At 46.2% G+C, this 26,936-nt stretch overlaps 1 protein-coding gene across 1 annotated transcript in view; it reads left to right on the top strand.

The window, feature by feature from the left end:
* Positions 1 to 1,725: 1,725 nt before the first annotated feature.
* Positions 1,726 to 26,936, top strand: part of LOC135243458 (ubiquitin carboxyl-terminal hydrolase 31-like) — a 31,727-nt gene continuing 6,516 nt past the window's right edge. Inside the window, exons 1-15 of the mRNA XM_064315324.1 lie at positions 1,726 to 3,551; positions 10,650 to 10,781; positions 11,382 to 11,473; positions 11,577 to 11,669; positions 16,187 to 16,322; positions 16,912 to 17,059; positions 17,511 to 17,679; positions 18,806 to 18,917; positions 19,348 to 19,442; positions 20,400 to 20,477; positions 20,611 to 20,740; positions 22,019 to 22,138; positions 24,851 to 25,076; positions 25,491 to 25,649; positions 26,280 to 26,432. Coding sequence (XP_064171394.1) covers positions 3,033 to 3,551; positions 10,650 to 10,781; positions 11,382 to 11,473; positions 11,577 to 11,669; positions 16,187 to 16,322; positions 16,912 to 17,059; positions 17,511 to 17,679; positions 18,806 to 18,917; positions 19,348 to 19,442; positions 20,400 to 20,477; positions 20,611 to 20,740; positions 22,019 to 22,138; positions 24,851 to 25,076; positions 25,491 to 25,649; positions 26,280 to 26,432 — 2,362 coding nt within the window. The 5' untranslated portion in view covers positions 1,726 to 3,032. The remainder of the gene's footprint in view (positions 3,552 to 10,649; positions 10,782 to 11,381; positions 11,474 to 11,576; positions 11,670 to 16,186; positions 16,323 to 16,911; positions 17,060 to 17,510; positions 17,680 to 18,805; positions 18,918 to 19,347; positions 19,443 to 20,399; positions 20,478 to 20,610; positions 20,741 to 22,018; positions 22,139 to 24,850; positions 25,077 to 25,490; positions 25,650 to 26,279; positions 26,433 to 26,936) is intronic.

Below are 26,936 nucleotides of genomic sequence, written 5' to 3'. Positions count from 1 at the left end.
GACTGCATGCATGTGGGTGTGTTTCAGGTTTTTAACTAACATGTCAATGTAATTGTTTAAGTATTGTCTCAATTTCATGGCTTCTTTTCTATCTGTAATTCCACATGTCAGAAGACAAAGAGGAGACGTACAGTTCTCTGCTGTCATACCCTCTCATTACTGAGGTACGGTTTGCAGGTGTTAGTTGTAATTGCTGCCTGGCTGGTGCAGAAAATTGATGCTCTCGTAGTGGATAAACAGGTTAGATGTGATCCATGTCTGCATGCAGAAGAATGATGGTGTTTATCCTCCGCAGATACATAACTTCATCAGTCCCCCATTGATAAGATTCCCCCTCATCCCTGTAAATACACAGACCCCCTCCACAAGATGCCCTGTCTGGTCTTAGACACCTGAAGCTGCAAGAGCACGCAGCTGTTTGCAAGCCAGATAAAGCACAGCACAGCGAAACCAGTTTCAGAAACCTTATGGTATTGGACCAGAAGACCACCGTTATATTGACAGAACTGGAATAGTTTCTTCTAACTATCCACTGCTAATGCTTCTAAAAGAACATGCAAAAACAACGGCACATTTTCAGGGAGTTGTGCTGGATGTCTGTCACTGTTTTCAACTATTGCCATTTGTATTGTGTATCATTGGTGAGTGTTGTTGTGTAATTCTAGTATTTATTTAAGTTCTGCCCATGAGCTACTTCCGAAGTGAAAGAGATGATATGTTTCACATTTCATTTTCTAGTTAAATGAAGGTAAAACAAATTATTCCCATTAATCTTGGTAATCATCAGACTTGCCACACATCCAATTATGAGTCAGAGTTCAGGACAGATGTTGAGGGAATCCATGCATCTTCGTTTACCAGTTTTTTTAAATGGTCATTGAATAATAAAAATAAAAATAATAAAATAATAATAATAATAATAATAATAATAATTATTATTATTAATAATATTAATAATGTTATTAATAATACAATTTATTGGTAGAGAATCCCCCCCACTACCTTAATTCAAACTGAACTGCATGTTGTAAACTAGGCCCAGAATGAACCAATCAATCAATCATTACATAAATGAATGAATGAATGAATGAATGAAAGGTTTGCAGAGGTCATAAACTCCATTTAACTCTCACGTTCTCCCTTTAAAAGGCCAGCACAGACATTCTCCTGCACCCTGGTGTGAAACACTTTGTGTTGTTTGCTGGGATTGATAGGGTTACATCAGAACGTGCCCTTTTCTAAAACACAGGCCTACGTGTCCGAGACACAAATGAACCGATAACTGTTTTGTACAGACATGTACAAGGCTTTGATGCCAATTAAATCACAAAATGCACAACTATTATACAAGCAGTGAATACTAGCTGATTTGATTGAAAGTTGAAATTAAGTTCATAAAGGTGCGCCAAATAGTTTGCATACACAAGTATGTTTTGGATGCATTTGTGAAGTATCCATCAAGAAAAAGGCCATTCTTCAGTAACACCAAGGTCATGCATGCCAGGATTTATTTCCAAAACAACCTTCCCGTAAATCTTCCCTCATTCATTTCAACTGCAGTAAAGATTGGTTCCAGAGTACCATATTATTAGGTTTTCCGGGTCGTTTGCGCTACCTGAAATGCACCCTGACTGACGCTAAAATGCACTGTATGAAGTTAGCAGGCTGTCGCGCTCATGTTGCTGACAACTAGGCTATATGTATTTCAGTTAAGTTGCAACACGCAGAATTTCACATGACGTGAGAAAACACACTCGCTGCGGGTTTCAACGCAAGATCCTCTGCTATAAATCCGCATCTGCACCCGACACATAAGCCAATACAGGATACCTGCATCCTCATTGTCGGACTCTGACGTCAAACGTTACCACCGCCCTGCAGTGCCAGGGGTTCTAGTTGATGGAGAGGAGAGAAGCGGCCCTCGTTACAATGGACCAGGATTTGGAAACTAAATTCCTGCTTTGAGAGAGGGAAAAAAACATGAACGAAAGAGACCTCTCTCGGAAGCTATGCTTATTCGAAGGCTGGAATACCACCGGAGTGTTCTACCGAAAGGAAGCAGCGCTTACAGCGTCTCGTGTGGAATTTCAGGGGGCTTTCCTGCAACAGCGGCGAGACCGGGGGAAATCTGCAGGAGCATTTCATTTGCAAAACAGCAAAGTGATTGGCAGTCACCTTGTTCTGAAATGACTGCAAGAGCATTACGAGCTGAGGTGGTTAGCTACTAGTAATGACATTTCGGGGTGCAGCTTCAGTTTGTTTAATCATATACTTGAGCTCATTGGAAAAATAATATAACTGATATTTTGACTTTGCTGACATCAGCTGTTTAGCTAGCTAGCCCGCTAGCTGTTGTTTTGCAATGAAGGAATGTTAGTGGCTGCACGCTTGTGAATTCTGCGACATGGCCTGCTTTTTGCTGGGAAAACCCTTTCTTGCTGGCTTGTTTGTTATAGACACCTTGCAGTCGCCTAGCGTGCATGCTAATAATACAGTGCTGTAGCTTAGCTAGCTAACTACATACGAATAACATGGGAAGTATTTCAGTAGGAGATAAATTGTTGTTTTGACTGGCCAGCTATTTAAAATCTTTGCTTGAGTTAATCAGTCGGTGCAATGTCTATTAGGACCGTTGAGCCCAGCTAGCAGTGCGAACCGGCAAGCCTGGGCTGGAATATGCCTAAGAAGGACAGTGGCAGCTCGATGCTGAATGTCGTGTCCTGGCTGGCTTTTTCAGGGACGCGCACTAGCGAGAAAGGGAAAGGGGGCTATTACGTTGGTTTGACAGGTAGCCTGGCTGGGCTAGATGGATATCTTGCTATGGCTTATTTTTATCCAAAAATTACCATAAAAAGAGAACTTGCCTCCGACAAAATGAGCAAGGAATTTCACAGTAAACATCCAGATTCCATGATAAGGCACTGAAAATGTTCGAGCGTTAGACTGTCCGCTTATTCAAGCTAACTTACGAACATCTTGCGCTATTTTGTAATTTACAGCCTATTTGCCGTGGGTCTCCGATAATCGCAGTGATGTCTAAATCGGCGACTAAAGAAAAGAAATCTTTCAGCAAGAAGCTGTTCCGCAGGGGCTCCGTGCGCTCCGTGGGGAGTTTCATGAGCAGGGTGCTGAGGACTCTCTCTACCCTGTCTCACTTCGGCACGGAGGAACACGCCGCCGAACACGAGAAAGACGACGGGGGCTTCACTTTATTTAAGACTGGTGCCAAAGGTTCCGTCCCCTCAGCTGAAAGCGACTGCTTTCTGGCCGGAGACAAGATCCCCGGAGTGTCCGGGCTCAAGAATCATGGGAACACTTGTTACATGAATGCAATTCTGCAGTGCCTGAGTAACACTGAGCTCTTTGCGGAGTATTTGGCGTTAGAGCACTACCGGGGGGAGGACGCGGAGGAGGACAAATCCAGGTCCAGCAGCGTCTTTTCGTACAGAAAGGGTGTACACGAGAGGGGGGAGGTCACGGAACAGCTGTCCAGTCTGGTTCGAGCTTTATGGACCTTTGAATACACTCCGCAGCATAGCCGGGAATTCAAGGTATGTTGCTTGCTAGATGACACATCTGACAAATCTGTCTCCCTGCTGCAACGTTTCTTCAGTTGAACCGCGCGCGCGCGCGCACGCACGTTATAACGCTTATGGTTGGGCGTTCGTTGAACATCATTTTCGTGTTGCTGACAGGCGCAATATTTAAGTGTTTTTGGAACTCATTTCTGCAGTTTTGTGCCAGCAGCCATCTCTCCCGTGGTGCTAAATTTAAAACTGAATTTAAATGTGCTATGAGAACATTAGTGCTTTTCGGATGGCCCAAGTCTTCCTGCGGGGTCCCCTCATACAGTAAATCTAGCCTAATAGTAAATAAATAAATAAACACTTTACATTATGCTTTATGTCACAGGTAGTTATAAAATGAATTCTCTTTTTCAGAGAATGACCCCACGTGACCTGTACATTCTCCTCATCATCTTATTGCACAGCTGCATAGAACAGATGTTCTATGTGACAGCTGTTGCCGTGGACCTGTCTGTTCACCTCCACAAGACCTGCACACAAACACAATTGTACTACTACTACTACTACTACTACTAATAATAATAATAATAACTGAATGTCACATGGGTCAAAGTACTCAATTCTTAAACAAGGTGTCCTTGCTTAAGACAAAAAAAAAATAGTTGCCTGTCACCTGAGGAAAAAGGGAGCAGCCTTCACTGCTGTTCCTTTTTAAAACATAGCAGCACTGAATTAGGTTAGAAAAAGGACATTCCCAGACAGCGTAGCCTAATGTAAGCTTTCCCTTGGACTCCTGCAGTATTGACTTAGTGTATGTGTGACCTTTTGTCATTGTTTTATGCCCACACAGTGAAGCAAGTTCAAAGACACTGAAAAGTATTAACAGGCGTGTGTGTGTGTGTGTGTGTGTGTGTGTGTGTGGGGGGGGGGGGTCAGGTGCTTGAGGGCACCTGCCCCTTTTGCCCCAAGTGCCCAGTGTGTCCCATTGATTTGATAATAAAAATGTATATTTGTATTATTACTGTTGTTGTGATTACATTTTTTTTTTTACTTCATTGACAAAATATATTTCGTACAATATCTGGGTGTCATAGACCAGTTTTTCTAGGTTGACGAGCCTTTTTTTTCTCACTTTGAGATTCTGCCCCTCAAAATGTTTCTGTAGGGACCCGCTAATTAAATGCTCTTAATCCAGGGAAGTTGTTAATTTTTGATAGGACCTGGAGGCGGTATTCTCTTCCTTTCCTCCAATTATATTTTTAGTCATAAGTCTGAATTATTGAATTGAAAGAAGGAGAGTTTGTGATAGATTGCCTGAAAGATGCATGGAGTTCACATGATTTCTTTTTCACAATGTGACCAGTAAAGGGCTAATCACATGTTGTACTTTTGGAGATGATGAGGTTGTTATTGTTAAAGTGAGGATGGGTATGTGGTAGGGTTTTCTGCCCAATAGCATTAGACTCCTCTTGTACACCAGTGCCTCTCTGGGTTTTTATTGGTCTGTGAACTGTAACTCTGAGGATGCCGGTAGATTCAGCTGTGAAATTTCTGTCTACCATCTCACAGTGGTTGATCTTCCTGTTCAGCTGAGCCCTGCATGATGCAACAAAAATCTAACGTTAGGATAAATAAATCCTGTTTAATTTAGCTGAATTTAGTAATTACTTGGGGCCTAGCATAATTGTTTAATGTCTTCCAGTGAGTTGAACCTTCATAGTCTCACTGTTCTCCGGATCACTACTGGAGTCTTTGCTTTTGTTTGAGGTCATTCACAAAAGTGAGTCATTTCTCTCCATGATTGTCCCCAACTGCACTTCCTCCTCCAGTCCAGGGAAATTTGACAAAGATGGCTGCCGCTCTAAATATATGGATGAGATGCACAGGTGCACTGCTGCTTACAGACACTGAGCACAGATTCCATTTATCCAGCCCCTGATTTATACTGGCCCAAAATGAGACAGCAGGCACCTGAGGGACAGGCTTATTTATTAAGTTGCCTTCCTACACTGTAAAATATAGCATAGTACTGACCATTTTTCATTCTTTATATTTCTGTGCTCTTATTGATTGTAATGAAACACTAGGGGTAATGGTGAGGTTTGCAAACATCTGCAAGTGTTGGCACTCCTTCATCTATCCCACAAGGCTTTGTGCAAGCTATAAGTCATTGGGTGTAACTGAACTTTCATATAATACAGACTTGGCTAATGTTTACTCAATTAAAATGTAATCAGAAGTCAATGAATGAAAGACAGTATGTGTCGAAAAGGTTTATCCTGTGCTGTATAAGTGTCCAAAGTTTGAGGTTAAATAATATTGCGTCATATCATAATGGGTGAACAAAGGCATATCTAAAACAGGCTTTGCCTGGGCTATTTAAAGAACTCATCTACGATATTGAAAGATTCTTTCCTGGGTTTAGAGAAAACCATTTGAAATGAATTAAGGAAGTGGGTGCTTGCTGGAGTCAGGTGGCACCCGCTTGGCATTCCTCTGCATCAGCCTCCGAAATGTCATAAAATATGATTTCAGTTTGCATCTAAGCTTCTATTTCAGGTACAGGAAGTAACTGCCTCTCTAGCGTTGACCAGCTACTTGTGTGTGGTTCTCTCACAAAGGGCCTCTCATCTCAGAGTGGGTGGAGTCAGAGTGAGCAGAGCTCATCTTAAAAGAGCCACGATGCATTTCATTACGTTACATTTATTTGGCAGACGCTTTTATCCAAAGCGACGTACAATAAGTGCATACCAAAGGTCACTGGAACAACTACAACGCAGGTCCGATAAGGTACAATACTCTTTATGTAACAGTTATTCATAGCCATGAACATGTTAAGTCCAGTCCTCACAGTAAACAGTTACTCTGACCTAACCTATGCATTTCAGAATGGCCACAATGCATTGCAGAATGACCATACCTGAATTATATGAAAGGATACTACAGTACATTGTATATGATATACTTTACATGTTACTTCTGGAATGGGCCAATGAGCGAAGTCATGTGATTTCAATCGGCCAATGTCTTATTGAATTTGATTTCACCTGCACAGCTGGTGTTAGGCAGGGCTAGAACAGTCAGCAGATTTGTGCTGTTAAAAAGATCGATGAAGGATTAGTTCTGGTAAGTTTGAATAAAGAGGTGCAGTCTTCAGGAATACCCGCTATCCTTCTACCTCTAACGGAAAAGTAGTGCATGTGAAGGAGGTTATGTGGTTAGGGCACTGCTGAGAACCACAGTCTTCAGCTGCCTAGCATGATAAGACATGACTGTCACTGTGGAAATGAAAATATACCCGAGAAAGCGTTCGAATGAAAGTGTGAAAACAGTGAGATATTTATTCTCACAGTCAAACGAGGGGAGATAAACGTGCTAAGTATATTCAGTCACGTAGAAACAGAGTCAAGCAGCCCAAAGAGCCTCACAGATGCTGAGCTGCACCTGAAGGAGTATTCAGACAGCTTGCCTGGGTGGCCTCTGTTGGGTGCATTTTGATGACTTGAGAGATATTGTCTGTGTGTAAAGCAGTGGGAAAGGGTGGATTGGCTGCATGCTGGAGACAGTCCCAGAACAGTATAGCTGTGGCTAATCTCTCTGACCCTGTCTTATACTGGGGGGGGGAGATATTTTGATGCATGTTTATGCTTCAACAGCCGTGGCAAAAATGTTCCACGTGCTAGAAAGAGACACCGGAAAAGCATCAAGAGCGATCCATTTGACATTAGCCTATTTGTTTCATCAAAGTGCCATGTTCTTTAACACTAATAAACACATTTTTTCTATGAAAATACACCCCCGCTTTTATTAACTCTTACGACCTTGATAAATGACCAGTTCAATCATGTGATGTGCACACACCCCCACTAGCTTCCTCCAAACTAAGTCCAAAGCAACTCAGTTCTACAAGTAGCAGGCATCCAGCTTTGATATCTGTTGTCATGTTGTCGTATGTTTTCATTAGAACATCACCGCAGTGGTGGAAGTACCACAGTACAAGGTGGAATTATTTAAAGTGGTGATATCTGTCTATTTGAGAATGACAGCAATTATACTGGGGCTTGTAAAACTAAGATGATCAGCAGTTCTGTAAGTGGATGGGTGCTTAGCAACAAACATGCAAAAAAAAACCCCCAAAAAAACAAAATAGGCTACTAGCTCAGCCACTTCTTGGAAGGTAATGTCCCCATATGACCTTTGGGCCTGAATTTACTGAGTGCCTGATTGGGCCTGAAGGAGACAGGTCCCTCCGCATAAGAGGTGACTTCAGGTGACCGTCTCCGTGGGGAGATCCTCCCCACAGCCGGCCGTTTTTAACTTGCCCTGCTGCATCCTTTCTAATGAAAGCGTCTGCCAGATAAATGTAATGTAATGTAAGCTGGCCCGTGCAGATGTTCTGTTCTGGAGTTCCCTGCTGTATCCTAGTGAAGCTGGCCTATGCAGATGTTCTGTTATGGAGTTCCCTGCTGTATCCTAGTGAAGCTGGCCTATGCAGATGTTCTGTTCTGGAGTTCCCTGCTGTATCCTAGTGAAGCTGGCCTATGCAGATGTTCTGTTCTGGAGTTCCCTGCTGTATCCTAGTGAAGCTGGCCCGTGCAGATGCTTTGTTATGGAGTTCCCTGCTGTATCCTAGTGAAGCTGGCCTATGCAGATGTTCTGTTCTGGAGTTCCCTGCTGTATCCTAGTGAAGCTGGCCTATGCAGATGTTCTGTTATGGAATTCCCTGCTGTATCCTAGTGAAGCTGGCCTATGCAGATGTTCTGTTCTGGAGTTCCCTGCTGTATCCTAGTGAAGCTGGCCCGTGCAGATGTTCTGTTCTGGAGTTCCCTGCTGTATCCTAGTGAAGCTGGCCTATGCAGATGTTCTGTTCTGGAGTTCCCTGCTGTATCCTAGTGAAGCTGGCCCGTGCAGATGTTCTGTTCTGGAGTTCCCTGCTGTATCCTAGTGAAGCTGGCCCGTGCAGATGTTCTGTTCTGGAGTTCCCTGCTGTATCCTAGTGAAGCTGGCCTATGCAGATGTTCTGTTCTGGAGTTCCCTGCTGTATCCTAGTGAAGCTGGCCTATGCAGATGTTCTGTTCTGGAGTTCCCTGCTGTATCCTAGTGAAGCTGGCCTATGCAGATGTTCTGTTCTGGAGTTCCCTGCTGTATCCTAGTGAAGCTCGCCTATGCAGATGCTTTGTTACGGACCCCTCTGTGCCCTAGGTTTGGGCTCAGCGAGACCCGCCTGTTTGGTAGGTTTCCACAGTGTGCGTAACGACAACAGGATGGACAGAGTCCCGCACTGTTGCCATGACAGAAGAGAACGTAATCTCCGGTATTGGTGGAAGGGCGCGTGCATTGGGTGATGCCGCCTGGTAGCTGCAGCTCAGGCTGTGTGCAATTTATCTGGCTGTAATTCAATATCTGACGCTCTAGCCGACTTTTACGAGATGGATTGAATGTGCAGTTTTCTCCTCCGTCACGTGGAGAAGAATAACGATGCTGAAAACAAAGTGTTCACCCCCACAGGAGATGTGGGGATGCTATTGTAGCTTTATCTCATGGTATGTCATCACAAAACATAAAACATAAAACTGCGAAATCAGGATTTTCGTTTGCGTGTGCTGTTCTTCGAAATTGAGGTGCGTAGACCTGCAGAAATAGCAGCATTCGTAAAAGATCCATACTTAACTATGAGGCTACCAAACATATTAACTTCCTCGTTAAAATGGCTGTGCGCGCTCATGGCAGCCTTATATACTCAACTCTATTGCCACAGGTGTACTAGATAATTGAGAGAAGTACCAATCCAAAGCTGTGTTTTCCAGTTTGGCTTCTTGTGGCAGTAAATTCAAAAAGTAATACATGTTTAAATGGGCTGTGCTCTGATGTTAGCCCGTTGGTTTAAAAACAGAGGAGTGTAGATTTAAGGAATTCAGTTCGTAGGGTTATGTTTGTAAAAGGATCAGCATTCTTCATTTAAGATGAGGCTAGAAGTTTCAAATATTTAACCTTCATCAGTGTAATTGTGTTACCATATGGAGCTTTTTGTTTTCTGTACTACATTGAAGCTTGTAGTGCTTGTGCCCAACATAGATATATAAATTCTCACAGGAAAATGGGAATTAACATACACCATAGATATGCTTTTACTTATTTTGAAATGCAGCCTACTTTTTAAGGCATTTATATTCTGCGATTTTCTTTCATATGACAATACAAGCTATATGTTGCATCATTTTGTAAAGCCTGCTTTTTAGAACAGGGCCAGGGCTGGCCACTGCTCACACGGCAGGCAGGCAGGAAGTTTGGCTTACCACCTTTTATTCACCCAAAAACACCAAAACAATAGAAGTATTCTAGAACAAAAGAATGGCCAATCTGGCAATCAAAACTTCAAAGAAAAAGGAAACCAAAACCAGAAAAACCAGCCACACATCCACCACACAGTGCGTTCCCCAGCTCCCAAATCCCTCCCTTCTAGGCCTGGGAGCCAGACCTCTTATACAGCCCATAATTAGGTAATAGGCCACAGCTGATGTGATTACAACAAATCTGGTGCACAGCACTCCCAGATAGCACCACCTAATGGAGAGATATTGAAATTATTTATCTATGCATGGTAAGCAGGATATGCTCAGTGCAGATTGCAGTTGAGCTCATAGAAATCCAGTGTTACTCCATTTTAATGCCAGTGCTACTCCAATGTAACACCAATGTTACTCCAGTGTAACTCTAGTGTTACTTTAGTATTACTCCAGTGTAACTTCAGTGTTACTTTAGTATTACTCCATTGTAACTCCGGTGTTACTTTAATATTTCTCCAGTGTAACTCCAGTGTTACTTTAGTATTACTCCAGTGTAACTCCAGTGTTACTTTAGTATTACTACGGTGTAACTCCAGTGTTGCTTTAGTATTACTCCAGCGTAACTCCAATGCAATGTTGCTATCATGGTTTTTCACTGGTGTATAGCATTCAACATGCTGCCCAAGAGGTTGGGAAACACTTAAAAAAAAAAAAAATTACTTCCAGATTGTAGTGACAGTTGGTGCTTGACACTGGTGCGCTGGCCAGGTGGCTGCGGTGTTTCCCCCGTCAGGCGGAGTGTGACCGGGCGCCGCGTGTGTGCTCTGTGTTGCAGAACGCCGTGTCCAAGAATGCCCTGCAGTACCGTGGCAACGCCCAGCACGACGCCCAGGAGTTCCTCCTCTGGCTCCTGGACCGGGTCCACGAGGACCTCCACAGCCATCCCAGCAGCAGGCCTTGCATGAAGGTACCGTCCGGTTCCGCCTGTGACAGAGACGGAACGGCGTGCCTCCAAGAAGCGCACGTGTTCAAAACACGTGCTGCAGCGCATTGCGTTTCCAGAGGGGTTTGAGATCTCCAGGGTTTCGTTATGCTGCAGCTTCATTCACATACCCCCCAACACTGCTCTTTTCTGTGAGCAAAGACCCTCTTCTAGCTAAATGCATGCATTGGGTTTTGCAGTTTTTGGACGTGCAGCAAAGTGTGTTTTTTTTTGTGCCATTCATATTTGTACCATGGTGTATCAAAGAGCCCTATTTTATTTTAAGTTCAGAATTACTGTGTTCCTCCTGTTAGTCAAACACAGTCCTGCAGAGGGCGCCTGTCTGAGGTGGTGTGAGCGTCACGTTCCGCCAGTAAGACAAAGGGGACCGGTGCTTAATTATGCCTCGGTTGAGCAGAAAAAGTTAACGGTGATCGTGACTGAGCAGAAGGTCAGTTCTGTGGTCAGGAGCCAGACCACAACCGTTCCTGTGTGTAGTTACGTGGTTACACAGTGTATTGCAGTAGAGCTTCTGTACGCCATAGCAGTCTGACTGATCTGAGATCTGTTGTTTCTGCTCTCCAGCCGCCCATAGAAGACTGCGGAGCGTCAGAAGGACCGCCCTTCCCCCTGACGGCCGGCTCCTTCGTGCAGGAGCTCTTCCAGGCTCAGTACAAGTACGGTCCTGGTCGCCGTGGGGATTCAGGCCGTCGTGGGGCGACCGCGGCACGTGTATGTGTGTGTGTGTGTGTGTGACCGTCCCTGTTCTTCCACCCGCAGGTCCTCCCTCACCTGCCCCCACTGTCAGAAACAGAGCAACACCTTCGACCCGTTCCGCTGCATCTCCCTGCCCATCCCCCTCCCCCACACACGGTAAGTCACCCCACTCTCCACCCCCTCCCTCACACACGGTAAGTCACCCCACTCTCCACCCCCTCCCTCACACACGGTAAGTCACCCCACTCTCCACCCCCTCCCTCACACACGGTAAGTCACCCCGCTGCCCATCCCCCTCCCCCTCCCCCACATGCGGTAAGTCACCCCGCTGCCCATCCCGCTCCCCCACACATGGTGTCACCCCACTCTCCACCACCTCCCTCACACATGGTAAATCACCTCACTCTCCACCCCCTCCCTCACACACGGTAATTCACCCCGCTGCCCATCCCCCTCCCCACACGTGGTGAGTCACCCCGCTGCCCATCCCCCTCCCCCACACGCGGTGAGTCACCCCGCTGCCCATCCCCCTCCCTCACGCACGCTAAGTCACCAAGTTCCAGAACTGACTGAATTTAAGTATAATGGACCCCAGTGCTAGAATGTGGCAGTCCTAGATCAAATGTGTATTTGAAATAACTTTAACACTGAATATTCCGGCACAGTTTAAAAACAATGCAGATCCCTGAGAATTTTCAGACACATCTTATAGACTGAACTGCACAGTCATGTGAAACAATATATATTGTTCTGCATGTTGGTGAATGTTGTGTATTTTTAATGTGTGTATTAAACCTATCAGCAGCATGGCGGTATTTTGCTGGCCTCTAAAGAATTAAAGCATTTTGAGTAACTGTGTGGCCCCGGCCTGATCTGCAGTTCACTCGATGGCTGTGATGTCACTCTGTCCCTCTGCGCTCGCTGTCACAGCCTGGCTGCCGCAACATGGTGTCCTGTTCCCTCTGACGCGCGGCAGCAAATCTCCACCCCCCCCCTTCCCCTCCCCTCCCCCCCCCAGCCTGGCACCGTAGAGCTCATCAGTCTGGGTCCCCCAGCAGGACGCTCTGCCTGCTCGCCGTGCCAACGCGCTCGCGCTCCGTCCCGAAACTCCTCTGACTAATAACCCCCCGTACGCCCGCCATTCTCCCTGCCCTCGGACATTCCCCCGAACTGAAGCCGAATCGAGCCGCTAACGCGGGCGCTATCTATTATTCATGCGGCCTGCGTCCGCCGCTGCGCGCGCTCGCGCTCTCAAGGACACCGGCTGCGCTTGTCATACCGCGCGCGCTCTCCGCCGCTAGCCGCTTAAGCGTAAGCAAGGGAGGGGGTAAGAGGGGAACGTCCGGGCGAGACTTTTCTCACTGTGGGGCTGGAGCAGTTAGCCTTCTTACACAGAGAAGCTGTTTCGGGCCTGAAGGACAGAGCGTCTGTGGCGTACGGGGTATGGAGTCCCAGTTCTTTATCTCAGTCCATTATCGCAATGATAAATTCAAAACTTTTTGTGTGACTAACAGGTCAGCAGATGCAGGCTCAGGCAGAGGGACTGGGAATGTGTCTTCAGGGTCAGTAATCTGCCGCCAGCTATCCAACATTTGCTGTTATTGGACCACAGCGCTGCTCAAGCTCATTGGTCTGTTTTATGCAGCCTTTCTCTGCCTTTAATTGGCTGTGGGGAACTTATTTAATTGGGCTTATTTAAAGGCCTGAATCCGCTAGCCTTTTTCATTCAGTGAGTATTAATCTTCGACCTCTGACCCCTGACCCTGGGCCGCTGTCGCTGATGCTGTTCTTTTTTAATTGAGAGTAGCATATCCTGACTAGAGAATACATGCAATGAATATGGAAGAGAACATTCATGAAGCATGATTATAAAGTGTAAATGTGCAAAAACAGGGCACTATGGGTACCAGAGAGCACTATGGGTACCAGAGCTGCGCTCACTTCCTGGCAGGTGCAATTCCTAATAAATAGATATCAATGGAACAGACAGACATCACAGTGTGTACTACAGGTTAGGGAAGGTTACTGGAAACATTTGCAGAAACTGCTGCGCTTCTCCTGAAGCTGAGCTTAGTTGTTCAACCGTAAAATGGAAAGCGTGTCAGAGGTAAGCCTTATCGTGTGAGTAGGGTTTTGTAAACAAAAATAAAACGCATCAATAAACGCTGAACTTTCGTGTAAAGGTGATGACGTGAGCGGTGATTAATCTTGATCTTGTGGTTTTCATCAGGTAGAAAACCTTTGTGCTGTTACCGGCAAAATCAGGCACGTCAGCGTTATTTCCTGTGTACGTGGGTTTGAACAGAAGCGTTCCCAGCACACTAACACAGCCTGCACACGCGCTCTGTCCGTGGAGGTGGATTCGGGAGCTTGCCTCGGTTTCACAAGGCTGTGGTTTTGAGTTCCATGCAGGGCTCTGCTCTTGATCCCTCAGATCGTGGGGGCTCGCCTACGTTACTACCGGAAGTATTCAGCTGTGCAAAGGCCTGACAGAACAGGGAAAATGCACAGTATCCTCAGAGAACGCTATGTTATTACTGAACCTCAACACCACCCTTAACACCACCAGCCCCACTCAACATACCGTCAGAGAACGCTATGTTATTACTGAACCTCAACACCACCCTTAACACCACCAGCCCCACTCAACATACCGTCAGAGAACGCTATGTTATTACCCGAACCTCAACACCACCCTTAACACCACCAGCCCCACTCAACATACCCTCAGAGAACGCTATGTTATTACTGAACCTCAACACCACTCTTAACACCACCAGCCCCACTCAACATACCCTCAGAGAACGCTATGTTATTACTGAACCTCAACACCACTCTTAACACCACCAGCCCCACTCAACATACCCTCAGAGAACCTGTTATTACTGAACCTCAACACCACCCTTAACACCACCAGCCCCACTCAACATACCCTCAGAGAACCTATGTTATTACTGAACCTCAACACCACCCTTAACACCACCAGCCCCACTCAACATATCCTCAGAGAACGCTATGTTATCACTGAGCCTCAACACCACCAGCGCCACCTAACATATCCTCAGAGAACGCTATGTTATCACTGAGCCTCAACACCACCAGCGCCACGCAACATATCCTCAGAGAACGCTATGTTATCACTGAGCCTCAACACCACCAGCCCCACTCAACATATCCTCAGAGAAGCTGTGCTATTACTGAACCTCAACACCACCAGTGCTACTCAACATATCCTCAGAGAAGCTGTGCTATTACTGAGCCTCAACACCACCAGCGCCACGCAACATATCCTCAGAGAACGCTATGTTATCACTGAGCCTCAACACCACCAGCCCCACTCAACATATCCTCAGAGAAGCTGTGCTATTACTGAACCTCAACACCACCAGTGCTACTCAACATATCCTCAGAGAAGCTGTGCTATTACTGAACCTCAACACCACCAGTGCCATGCAACATATCCTCAGAGAAGCTATGCTATTACTGAGCCTCAACACCACCAGCCCCACTCAACATATCCTCACAGAACACTATGCTATTACTGAGCTTTAACACCATCCTTAACACCACCAGCCCCACTCAACATATCCTCAGAGAAGCTGTGCTATTACTGAACCCCAACACCACCAGTGCCACACAAGATGTCCTCAGCTGTTAATTAACTTCCACAGTTAAATGCAATAGAGGGGGATATTTTCTTCAATAAGTTCAGTTATCACTAAAGTGATACCGCCAAACTGTGTTTGTAAAGGAAAAAAGAAATGCTTGGAGATATTTGTAGGTCAGCCGAGGACAATATCGATTGAACGCAGACCATTATAAAGCTGATGTGCGCAGGGAACTATTAGGGGAATTAATCATAAATTAGCCGGTTGTATGATGCTTCTGGTATCCTGGAAACGGTTGCCACTGTGGGGCTGGTTGCCGGGCAGAGACAGCCATTAAGTCTGCTGTAATTAACACGACAATAAAACCAACAGCAGCCAGGTATTTATCTGCATTTCCCAGAATCTTCCAGAAACTGCAGCTTGGGCCTGGACTTGGGAACCCTGATCCAGACTGCCACTGCCTGCTTAGTAAGATTTAGCGTCATTATTTATACATTAATATTAATATGACAAGTTGCTGAACACAAAAAACTGTAGCCGGTGTCTGTGTGGTTAGTAGCTTTTGAGTAATTTTGATTCCTTCCTGTCCTGCTTCCCTGGGCTAAAGGGGGGTTCTTTGGTGCTGTGTCACTGGAGTTTGCGAAGGCAGAACATTTTGCAGATCGGGCCGCTGCCCATGTCTCTGACCCGACCTCCTCACTGTCCCAGCCACTACCCTTTAATGGAAGAGGAGACAAAGCGCTCACAGCTATGGCTCAGATTCTATGGAATTAACTGCCAGATGTTTATCAGGGCCTCCAACTCCATTTTTTTCTGTACTCTAAGAAACTTATGTTCTCTTTGAAACATTTCTGTACTGTTGTGACGCATTTCTGTACTCTGAGGCACATTTCTGTACTCTGAGAAACATTTCTGTACTCTGAGAAACATTTCTGTACTCTTGAGAACCATTTCTGTTCTTTGCAAGACACTACTGTACGCTAAGGCACATTTCTGAACTCTGGGGCACATTTCATGGCCATACACTGCTAAAGTAGGCTGTGTTGTTCTGTGTGTCCCCTGCAGGCCCCTGTACATCACCGTGGTCTACCAGGGGAAGTGCTCCCACTGTATGAGGGTTGGAGTGGCCGTTCCACTGTCCAGCACCGTGTCCCGGCTCAGAGAGGCTGTTTCCCTGGAAACCAAGATCCCCCCTGACCAGGTGCTACGCCCCCCACCCCCCACTCCTGACCCTGTCCATAGGGGTCACAACATGATGTCAATCTCAGAATGTCTGAGGCCAAAGCCGGTGGATTTAAGGCGGACATGGCAAACTTCCTATGTCGTACATTAAAATAACAGATAAAAAAATTACAGGTTTTTCCTTAAATCCAGGAACCCAGAGCTGCATCACTCAAACTCCTTCTTCCAACCGCTGGCTAAAGGCCTTTGCTCACACCAACTGAGAATGGTTTTTTAAAAAGTTTTTTGGTTGTCTTCTCAGACTATAATTTTGCACCACAAAAATATGGAGTCAACCTCTTCAAGTAGTGAAGCAACAAATAGCTCATATTTTCTCATTCAGCAGTGGTGTTGATGCAACTGCTGTGTATTTTAGCAGTGGTGTTAATGTTGATGCTATTGCTTTGTATTTTAGCAGTGATTACCGTTTATGTGCCAGACTTTATTGCCTATTTCTGTTTAAGTTTAGTGGTTGCTTTTACTTGCCATGGTCTCTGAGTAATTTATTTTAATTTATTATTATTTATAATTCATTTAATTATGAGTCCTTGCTGTCCTTCTCTGTGCAGATCGTTTTGACTGAAATGTATTACGATGGCTTCCACCGCTCCTTTTGCAACGACGATGATGACCTCAGCATCATCCAGGAGAGCGACTCAATCTTTGCGTTCGAAACCCCAGAGACATTTCGACTGGAAAGTATCCGCGCTCAAAGAGGTATTTCAGTTTTTAAACTGTTTAATTTAGCTTGCTTCGTATGTAGACCAAATATATAACATTTACACAGGTCAGACTTCCACGGACTTTGACATAGAAAAGAATAACATAAAATTGGGGATGCTCTGATGGATCAGGCACTGATTAATATCAGCTGTTATTCGTGCTAAAGTGTGGGATCGGTGACCTCAAATTGGGTGATCCAAACAACTATGATACATGACTCAAAAAATGACCAACTTCTCAGCAGTGAGAAGTGCAAAGACGTCAGAAGAATGCTTTAAAGGCTAATAATGAGAGTTAAATTCTTTTGGTTAGCTTGGTTAGCTAACTTACTTCATTTTACTATACAATCCTCGGGCTAGCAGTTGTAGTTTCTGCACGCCAAAAATAGCAGCGGTTAAAGCTGAGAATCACCTGGAAAGTGCCTGAAGCTCCAGGTTCATTACAGGAAGCCTGCTGGTCAACCTAAATCAGAACAACCTGAAGTACGGGGCAGAGAACGCCAGGACCTCGTCATTCATGCAGGGGGCGATGCTGCCGGCCAATAAGAACACGGGATCCGAAAAGATGATCCTGCTAGTGTGCAACCGGGCCTGCTCCGGGCACCAAGGACGCAGGTACAGCACAGGGGCCGCTGGAGAGCTCTGGCCCTTCACCTCATCTTACCTGTACAGCACACCTTTGACTGATTCAGCAGGGTCTCTGTAGAGCACACACTGATTCAGCAGGGTCTCTGTAGAGCACAGCTTTGACTGATTAAGCAGGGTCTCTGTACAGCTCTGTAGAGCACAGCTTTGACTGATTAAGCAGGGTCTCTGTACAGCACACACTGATTAAGCAGGGTCTCTGTAGAGCACAGCTTTGACTGATTCAGCAGGGTCAGTACAGCACACCTTAAACTGATTCAGCTGCGTCTCTGTACAGCAAGATCAGCACCTATCAGGAAACTTTTAGGGAATGACCCTGTGTGTTTAGGGAATGAGCCTGTGATGGATGCATGATTGTTAAACAGAGTTTAGTTCAAATAAATATTTAATTGGGCCAGGTCTGGCACATCTAATGAATAGAACACAAGGAAGGAGAATATATGATGATGAGAAAAGGCTGTTTGGGACCTGCTGAGCTAGCTAAACAGAACTCGCCCTGGAGAGCTCTAGGTTCTGCTGCATTTAAGTGCTACTCAACATTTAATTCAATCGATTCAATTAATCAATTCATGAATCAATACAGATTACTAACTCAGGTAACTCATCTGACCTGGTTTCTTTGGGTTTACATTAATAGCTGATTTTAAGGTGGAAAGAGCAGCAGGCCCTGTGGCTCTCCAGGACCAGGGTTGAGGACCACTGCTGTGGACAGACTCCAGCACTGAGTCACCCAGAGAGGCTCTACTGTACATGGCCTGCAGAGCTGTTTCCTCTCTGTGTGAATATCAAGCCTGGCAAGGCCTGTGGGACCAGGCATGATAAAACAAGAATAAGGTCATTGTGATGTCACCTTGCTGATACATAGCAGAGAGGAGCTCCACCAATCACTGGGTAGGTTGGTGACAAACGAAAGAGCAAAACGGATGGTGATTGGTGGATACTACTTCCTCTTTCTCCTGTTACCCACTGAGAGCCAGGAAGATTAGTCTGGACACATCCACCCGTCACCGTCAGTATTGTTCTATTAGTTTGTTCCGAGGTACTGTGTGATAACTCGGGTCTGACCTCAGTCAAAACTGTGTACGTTTTCTCTCAGGTTCGGCAATCCGTTTGTGCTTTACCTGGAGCGAACTGTGACCTGGGACGTTCTTCAGAAAGAGATTCTGGAGAAGATGCGACACCTGCTCAGGCCGGGGGTCTTCGTTCAGGTGGGTAAGACTTGGTAAAGGACTGAGACTGTGGATAACTGTAGTCTGTGTGCAGGTGTAGCTGGTGTTAAAGGACTGAGACTGTGGATACCTGTAGTCTGTGTACAGGTGTAGCTGGTGTTGAAGGACTGAGACTGTGGATACCTGCAGTCTGTGTGCAGGTGTAGCTGGTGGTAAAGGACTGAGACTGTGGATACCTGCAGTCTGTGTGCAGGTGTAGCTGGTGGTGAAGGACTGAGACTGTGGATAACTGTAGTCTGTGAGCAGGTGTAGCTGATGGTGAAGGACTGAGACTGTGGATACCTGTAGTCTGTGTGCAGGTGTAGCTGATGGTGAAGGACTGAGACTGTGGATACCTGTAGTCTGTGAGCAGGTGTAGCTGGTGGTGAAGGACTGAGACTTGATCACTAAAGTCTGTGTCTGTGTGCAGGTGGGTCCCTTCAGTCTACGGGTGGTGGGTCTGGTTGGAATCACGTACCTTTTACCTCAAGAGGAGCAGCCCCTGTGTCACCCCACAGTAGAGAGGTACGGCCACACCCTGTCAGTCATCCTGGCAGTCAGTCTTCTTAGGTGGAGCAGCCCAAAGATTATTCCTTCAAAGGTTCTGTTCATCTTCAGTTGGAACTCTTAAGTTTGAGTCTTTTTTTTACTTTTAATTCTTTTTCTTTGAGCTCTGCAGTAATATTTGTATCTGACTTGAGCTTGGAATGGTAATGTGCTCATGTTCCTCTCACTGTTCTGGCTTTATGTAGTCAGCTTTAGTGGCACAGTAACGCATGCAGGAACAGGTTTAATGACAGGTTAAAAACACGAGAGAACTGGCTAGTAAACTCTGCGAGCGCAAGAGAGCAGAACACCAATTTTCAGCCTGGAACAAAGGAACAAGCGGGCTATATATACCAAAGAAACGAGACGCAGGTGCAGATAAATTAACCAAAAGAACAGAGCAATGGCGGCCTCTAGTGGCTGGTAGTAGGAGTCATGCCATTTTCATTGTGCAATCTGACAATCTAAAATGTCTCACTGAAGAAGCTACTAAACTGCTGTTTTAAATAGATGCCCACTCAAGGCTTTCTCTAAAATGGGATTTTTCTAATCGAGGTCATAAAGGTCAGTGTTGCTCTCTGTGTCACTGAATGTCAAGAAGGCAATTAACAGCAAGCACGCTGCAGACAGGGGGGCAGTAAGGCCATACCCAGTGAGACACTACAGAAGAGGTGTAACAGCAGGGTGAGCATGTGTGTGTGTGTCTGTGTGTGCATGCATATGTGTGTGTGTGTGTTTGTGTGTGCTGAGGTATATGTGTGTGTGTGCGCGTGTTCGTACACACACGTATGAGTGCGTGTATGCGCTTGTGTGCCCGTGTGCATGTATGTGTGTGTGTATATGTGTGTGTGCGTTTGCCGTTAGCCTGGTTGACGGTGCATCCTGAGCGGAGACTGAAAGGCTCTGTTGCTGAATCCTTTAGCCTCTCCTCTGCAGGGCGTACAGGTCCTGTGGGCAGGGAGGTCCTCCGCATGTGAAGATTGTGGTGGAGTGGGACAAGGAGACCAAGGATTAGTAAGTGACTCTGTTTCTCTGTTTTTTTTTGTTGCAATAAGAGCCCTGATATCATGACATCACTCATAGCGCAGTGTGTGGTGAGCTGAGTTTCCTGTTCTGTGATTGGCTGATGCCGTGTTCCTTGCCGCAGTCTGTTTGGCCACACGGAGGAAGAGTACATCCCCGATGCTGAGAGTGTTCGGATCCATAGGGAACAGCACCACCACCCCCAGGCCTGCACTCTGGCCCAGTGCTTCCAGCTATACACCAAAGAGGAGCAGGTACTGTAACCTTACACACACCAACCAATCAGGAGCAGGTACACACACCTTACCCACACTAACCAAACAGGAGCAGGTACTGTAACCTTACACACACCAACCAATCAGGAGCAGGTACACACTCCTTACACACACTAACCAAACAGGAGCAGCTACTGTAACCTTACACACACTAACCAAACAGGACCTGGTACACACCTTACACACACTAACCAAACAGGAGCAGGTACACACCCCTTACACACACTAACCAAACAGGAGCAGCTACTGTAACCTTACACACACTAACCAAACAGGACCTGGTACACACCTTACCCACACTAACCAAACAGGAGCAGGTACTGTAACCTTACACACACCAACCAATCAGGAGCAGGTACACACTCCTTACACACACTAACCAAACAGGAGCAGCTACTGTAACCTTACACACATTAACCAAACAGGACCTGGTACACACCTTACCCACACTAACCAAACAGGAGCAGGTACTGTAACCTACACACACCAACCAATCAGGAGCAGGTACACACTCCTTACACACACTAACCAAACAGGAGCAGCTACTGTAACCTTACACACACTAACCAAACAGGACCTGGTACACACCTTACCCACACTAACCAAACAGGAGCAGGTACTGTAACCTTACACACACCAACCAATCAGGAGCAGGTACACACTCCTTACACACACTAACCAAACAGGAGCAGCTACTGTAACCTTACACACACTAACCAAACAGGACCTGGTACACACCTTACACACACTAACCAAACATGAGCAGCTACTGTAACCTTACACACACTAACCAAACAGGAGCAGGTACACACACCTTACACACACTAACCAAACAGGACCTGGTACACACCTTACACACACTAACCAAACAGGAGCAGCTACTGTAACCTTACACACACTAACCAAACAGGACCTGGTACACACCTTACACACACTAACCAAACAGGACCTGGTACACACCTTACACACACTAACCAAACAGGAGCAGCTACTGTAACCTTACACACACTAACCAAACAGGAGCAGGCACTGTAACCTTACACACACTAACCAAACAGGAGCAGGTGCACGTGCTCAGATAAAAGGGTGTGGTAACATGAAGAAATGCAAGTATGTGATATTGCACGCAGATTAAGGAGTATGTGGTGACACGCCAGTGATAAAAGTGCCATGCAGTCTGCTCCATCAGAAGTGATGTTAAAAGTGTTGCGGTCCGTTTGTTCGATCGGGACCGACCTGGGTTGTGCTGTGTTCCAGCTCGCCCTGGACGACGCCTGGCGCTGTCCCCACTGCAGGCAGCTGCAGCAGGGCCGCATCAAACTCAGCCTGTGGACCCTGCCTGACATCCTCATACTGCACCTGAAGAGATTCAGACAGGTAACGCCCAAAATCATACTGCACCTGAAGAGGTTCAGGCAGGTAACACCCAAAATCATACTGCACCTGAAGAGATTCAGACAAGTACCACCCAAAATTATACTGCACCTGAAGAGATTCAGACAGGTACCACCCAAAATCATACTGCACCTGAAGAGATTCAGACAGGTACTGCCCAAAATCATACTGCACCTGAAGAGGTTCAGACAGGTACCACCCAAAATCATACTGCACCTGAAGAGATTCAGACAGGTACCGCCCAAAATCATACTGCACCTGAAGAGGTTCAGACAGGTACCACCCAAAATCATACTGCACCTGAAGAGATTCAGACAGGTACCACCCAAAATCATACTGCACCTGAAGAGATTCAGACAGGTACCGCCCAAAATCATACTGCACCTGAAGAGGTTCAGACAAGTACCACCCAAAATCATACTGCACCTGAAGAGATTCAGACAGGTACCACCCAAAATCATACTGCACCTGAAGAGGTTCAGACAGGTACCGCCCAAAATCATACTGCACCTGAAGAGATTCAGACAGGTACCGCCCAAAATCATACTGCACCTGAAGAGGTTCAGACAAGTACCGCCCAAAATCATACTGCACCTGAAGAGATTCAGACAGGTACCACCCAAAATCATACTGCACCTGAAGAGATTCAGACAGGTACTGCTCAAAATCATACTGCACCTGAAGAGGTTCAGAGAAGTACTGCCCAAAATCATACTGCACCTGAAGAGATTCAGACAGGTACTGCTCAAAATCATACTGCACCTGAAGAGGTTCAGAGAGGTACTGCCCAAAATCATACTGCACCTGAAGAGGTTCAGAGAGGTACCGCCCAAAATCATACTGCACCTGAAGAGATTCAGACAGGTACTGCTCAAAATCATACTGCACCTGAAGAGGTTCAGACAGGTACCACCCAAAATCATACTGCACCTGAAGAGATTCAGACAGGTACTGCTCAAAATCATACTGTACCTGAAGAGGTTCAGACTGTATTTCAGTTTTCCATGATTTTTAATGACTGTGCCGTGCCTGCTCCGCGACTTTAGCCAGTATTTTCTGTGACAAACACCCAGCTTTAATTATCGCATGGCTGCTTAGCCTGTACCATCTGATGATTTCTTGTAGCATTAAATAGCGTGAATCTTGTTGCATGGATTCTCTCAGTGCATCTTCGAGACCTACACCTGTGTCTGCGTCTTGCTTGTGCCTTTAGAGGCAGAAATATTTAATGCAAAAATTTACCCGTGACCTGCAAAAATTTACCCTTGTTAATTCTGTGAAGCTTATTAAATTTAATGGAATACATATTCAGCCACTTGTAATATCCCGGCTCATTATTTGTGTGATCCTCCCTTAAATGCATATACATTAAGGAGAGAAGTATGACTCATGTAGCTGCATACTGCAGTTAGCGCATCGTGCACCTGTTTGATTCATAACTGGGTCAGAATGTGTCATATCTGAACCTGAAACTAGTCGCAAAAGGCCTAGTAAATCTGCCCATAATGTTCAAGCACAGAGCACTGTTCAGGCACAGAGTAGGACAGGACTGTATTTTGCACCTGCTCACTACCCTCCACTGGCTGCCTGTTATAGCTCGCATCAAATTTGAAACATTGGTCCTAGCATACCAGGCAGTCAAGGGATCAGCCCCAGCATACCTCCACAAGATATTCAAACCCTACATGCCAGCCAGACCCCTCCGTTCTGCTACCTCAGGATGCCTGGCACCTCCCCCTCTTCGCACCTGCGCTTCCCGAACACGTCTCCTGTCTGTTCTGGCCCCACGATGGTGGAATGACCTCCCCATGGAGGTCAGAACAGCTGAGACACTGACCCACTTCAAGCGACGACTGAAGACTCACCTCTTCAGGCTGCACCTCTCCCCATCCCTCCCTACCTCCCTGTAAATGACTGTAAGCTTAGGGTTGTAACTAGGTAGCTGTTTTGTAGATGTCTTAGTTAATGCACCTGTCTTAACTACTGCTTGTATTTTTGCATAGACTGCGTTGTTGCTGTTCTTGTTTGTGTTAGTGTTAAACAGTTTAACCTTCAGGGTCCAAGTTGAACTATGCGGTTGTTCCCTGCACTTGGACCGGTACTTCTCTCTAGGGTTTTCGTCATACTTGTTCCTGGTTATGGTTATACACTTTGTTGTACGTCGCTCTGGATAAGAGCGTCTGCCAAATGCCTGTAATGTAACGTAATGTAATGTGGTCTGCTCTATGGTGCCCCCTGCTGGAGATGGACAGTAATGGACAGTAGGGTGAAGTTACAGTAGAGTGGGGCCGGGCTGTGTATGCAGTTGGCTTTATGCTGCCCCCTGCAGGATATGGATAGTAGGGTGAAGTTTTAATTGTGTGGGACAGTTATGTATGCTGCCCTCTATTGGAGATGGACAGTAATGGACAGTAGGGTGAAGTTATAGTAGAGTGGGAAAAGGTTGTGTGTGCTCCCCCTGATGGAGATAGATGGCAGGGTGAAGTTTTAGTAGAGTGGGACAGGGCTGCGTTTGTACTCTGTGCTGCCCCCTGCTGGAGATGGGCAGTAATGGACAGTAGAGTTTTAATAGCGTGGGAAAGGGTTATGTGTGCTGCCCCCTGCAGAAGATGGACAGTAATTGAGAGTAGGGTGCAGTTATATTAGAGTGGGACGGGGCTGTGTTTGTAGTCGGCTCTCTGCTGCCCCCTGCAGGAGATGGACAGGAGAGTGAAGATGCAGAACATGGTGCGGTTCCCCCTGCTCGGGTTGGACATGGCGCCCCACGTGGTGAAGAGAAGCCAGAGCAGCTGGAGCTTGCCCTCTCACTGGTCACCGTGGAGACGCCCCTACGGCCTGGGCCGCGACCCCCAGGACTACCTGTACGACCTGTACGCCGTGTGCAACCACCACGGGACCATGCATGGCGGCCATTACACAGGTGACCACACCTGGCTCTCAAAGACAGAGGCCCCACAGACAGACCAGACTGAGACCTGGAAGGAATTATCTACATTAACGCACATTAAAATTTAATTTATCCTTCTCGGACTCATATAATCTCTGATAAAATTTCACTGAACAATCAAAATTAAGTTTATTGAACAACTTGTTGTGTCATAAATTTCACTGGATTAAATTTTTGCTTTACGTATATTTAGTCAGCACACTTGCTGAGCTGGGAAGCAGGGAGAGAGCCCTAGAAATGAGCAGACAGCTACCGTAAGACACGTAGCGGTCTGTCCGCCGGTTTTGGCCGCATGCAAATGCACGCGGTTGAACAGAACGGAGAAACGCAGCGCGTGTGAAAGCGAGAGACGCTGTTGAGGAACGGCCGTTTGCCTCTGGTCCGCAGCGTTCTGTAAGAACTCGGTCGACGGGCAGTGGTACTGCTTCGACGACAGCGACGTCCAGCCCATAGCCGACGAAGAGGTCTGCAAGCCCACGGCCTACATCCTGTTCTACCAGCGCAGGACCACCATTCCTTCCTGGTCGGCTAACAGCTCAGTCGCAGGTGAGTGTTTTAATCGCATGAGTTGAAAAGTCAACCCACACTATTTTTACAATACATAACTCAACAGCCACGTAGTCTACTCAAACTAGTGTTGTGTTTACAGTAATTGTTGTTTCTGAAATCTTATGTTATCTAAAGCTCAGGTTTTCATGTTTGCCAGCTTGCTAAAAATGTTAATGTAATGCCAGCTGGCTGATATTTCATGAGTAATAGAAATGCAAATGTCTGATATGACTGTGTGTGTGTGTGTGTGTGTATATCTGTATGTATATGTTTGTGTGTGTGTGTATATGTGTGTGCGTATATGTATGAGTGTATATGTGTGTGTGTATATATATGTATATGTGTATATATGTGTGTGTGTGTGTGTGTGTATATGTGTGTTCGTATATGTATGAGTGTATATGTGTGTGTGTGTATATATATGTATATGTGTATATGTGTGTATATGTGTGTGCGTATATGTGAGTGTATATGTGTATGTGTGTGTATATATGTGTGTGTGTGTGTGTGTGTGTGTGTGTGTGTGCGTATATGTATGAGTGTATATGTGTATGTGTGTGTATATATATGTATATGTGTATATGTGTGTGTGTGTGTATATATATGTATATGTGTGTATGTGTGCAGGCTCCACCAGCTCCTCTCTCTGTGAGCACTGGGTGAACAGGCTCCCCGGCAGCAGGCAGCCCAGCGTGGCGTCTGGCTCCTCCTCCCGCCGCACCTCCCTGGCCTCCCTGGCCGAGTCGGTGGAGTTCCCCGGGGAGCTGAGCGGAGACGATGGTGAGGGACCTGCCCATCAATAACCCTGCACATGGGGAGGGGGTCACTATATTACTGATCAATAACCCTGCATATGGGGAGGGGGGTCAGTATATTACTGATCAATAACCCTGAATGTGGGGAGGGGGTCACTATATTACTGATCACTAACCCTGAATGTGGGGAGGGGGCCACTATATTACTGATCACTAACCCTGAATGTGGGGAGGGGGGTCACTATATTACTGATCACTAACCCTGAATGTGGGGAGGGGGTCACTATATTACTGATCAATAACCCTGAATGTGGGGAGGGGGGTCACTATATTACTGATCAATAACCCTGAATGTGGGGAGGGGGGTCACTATATTAATGATCAATAACCCTGAATGTGGGGAGGGGGTCACTATATTACTGATCAATAACCCTGAATGTGGGGAGGGGGTCCACTCTATTACTGATCAATAACCCTGTGGGAGGAGTCATTCTATTACTGATCAGTAACCCTGTTGGGGGGTCATTCT

This window comes from Anguilla rostrata, chromosome 17 (assembly GCF_018555375.3).
Source record: "Anguilla rostrata isolate EN2019 chromosome 17, ASM1855537v3, whole genome shotgun sequence".
Classification (NCBI taxonomy): domain Eukaryota; kingdom Metazoa; phylum Chordata; class Actinopteri; order Anguilliformes; family Anguillidae; genus Anguilla; species Anguilla rostrata.
The sequence above is the reverse complement of the archived record's forward strand: the minus strand, read 5'-3'. Positions and strand labels throughout refer to the sequence as shown.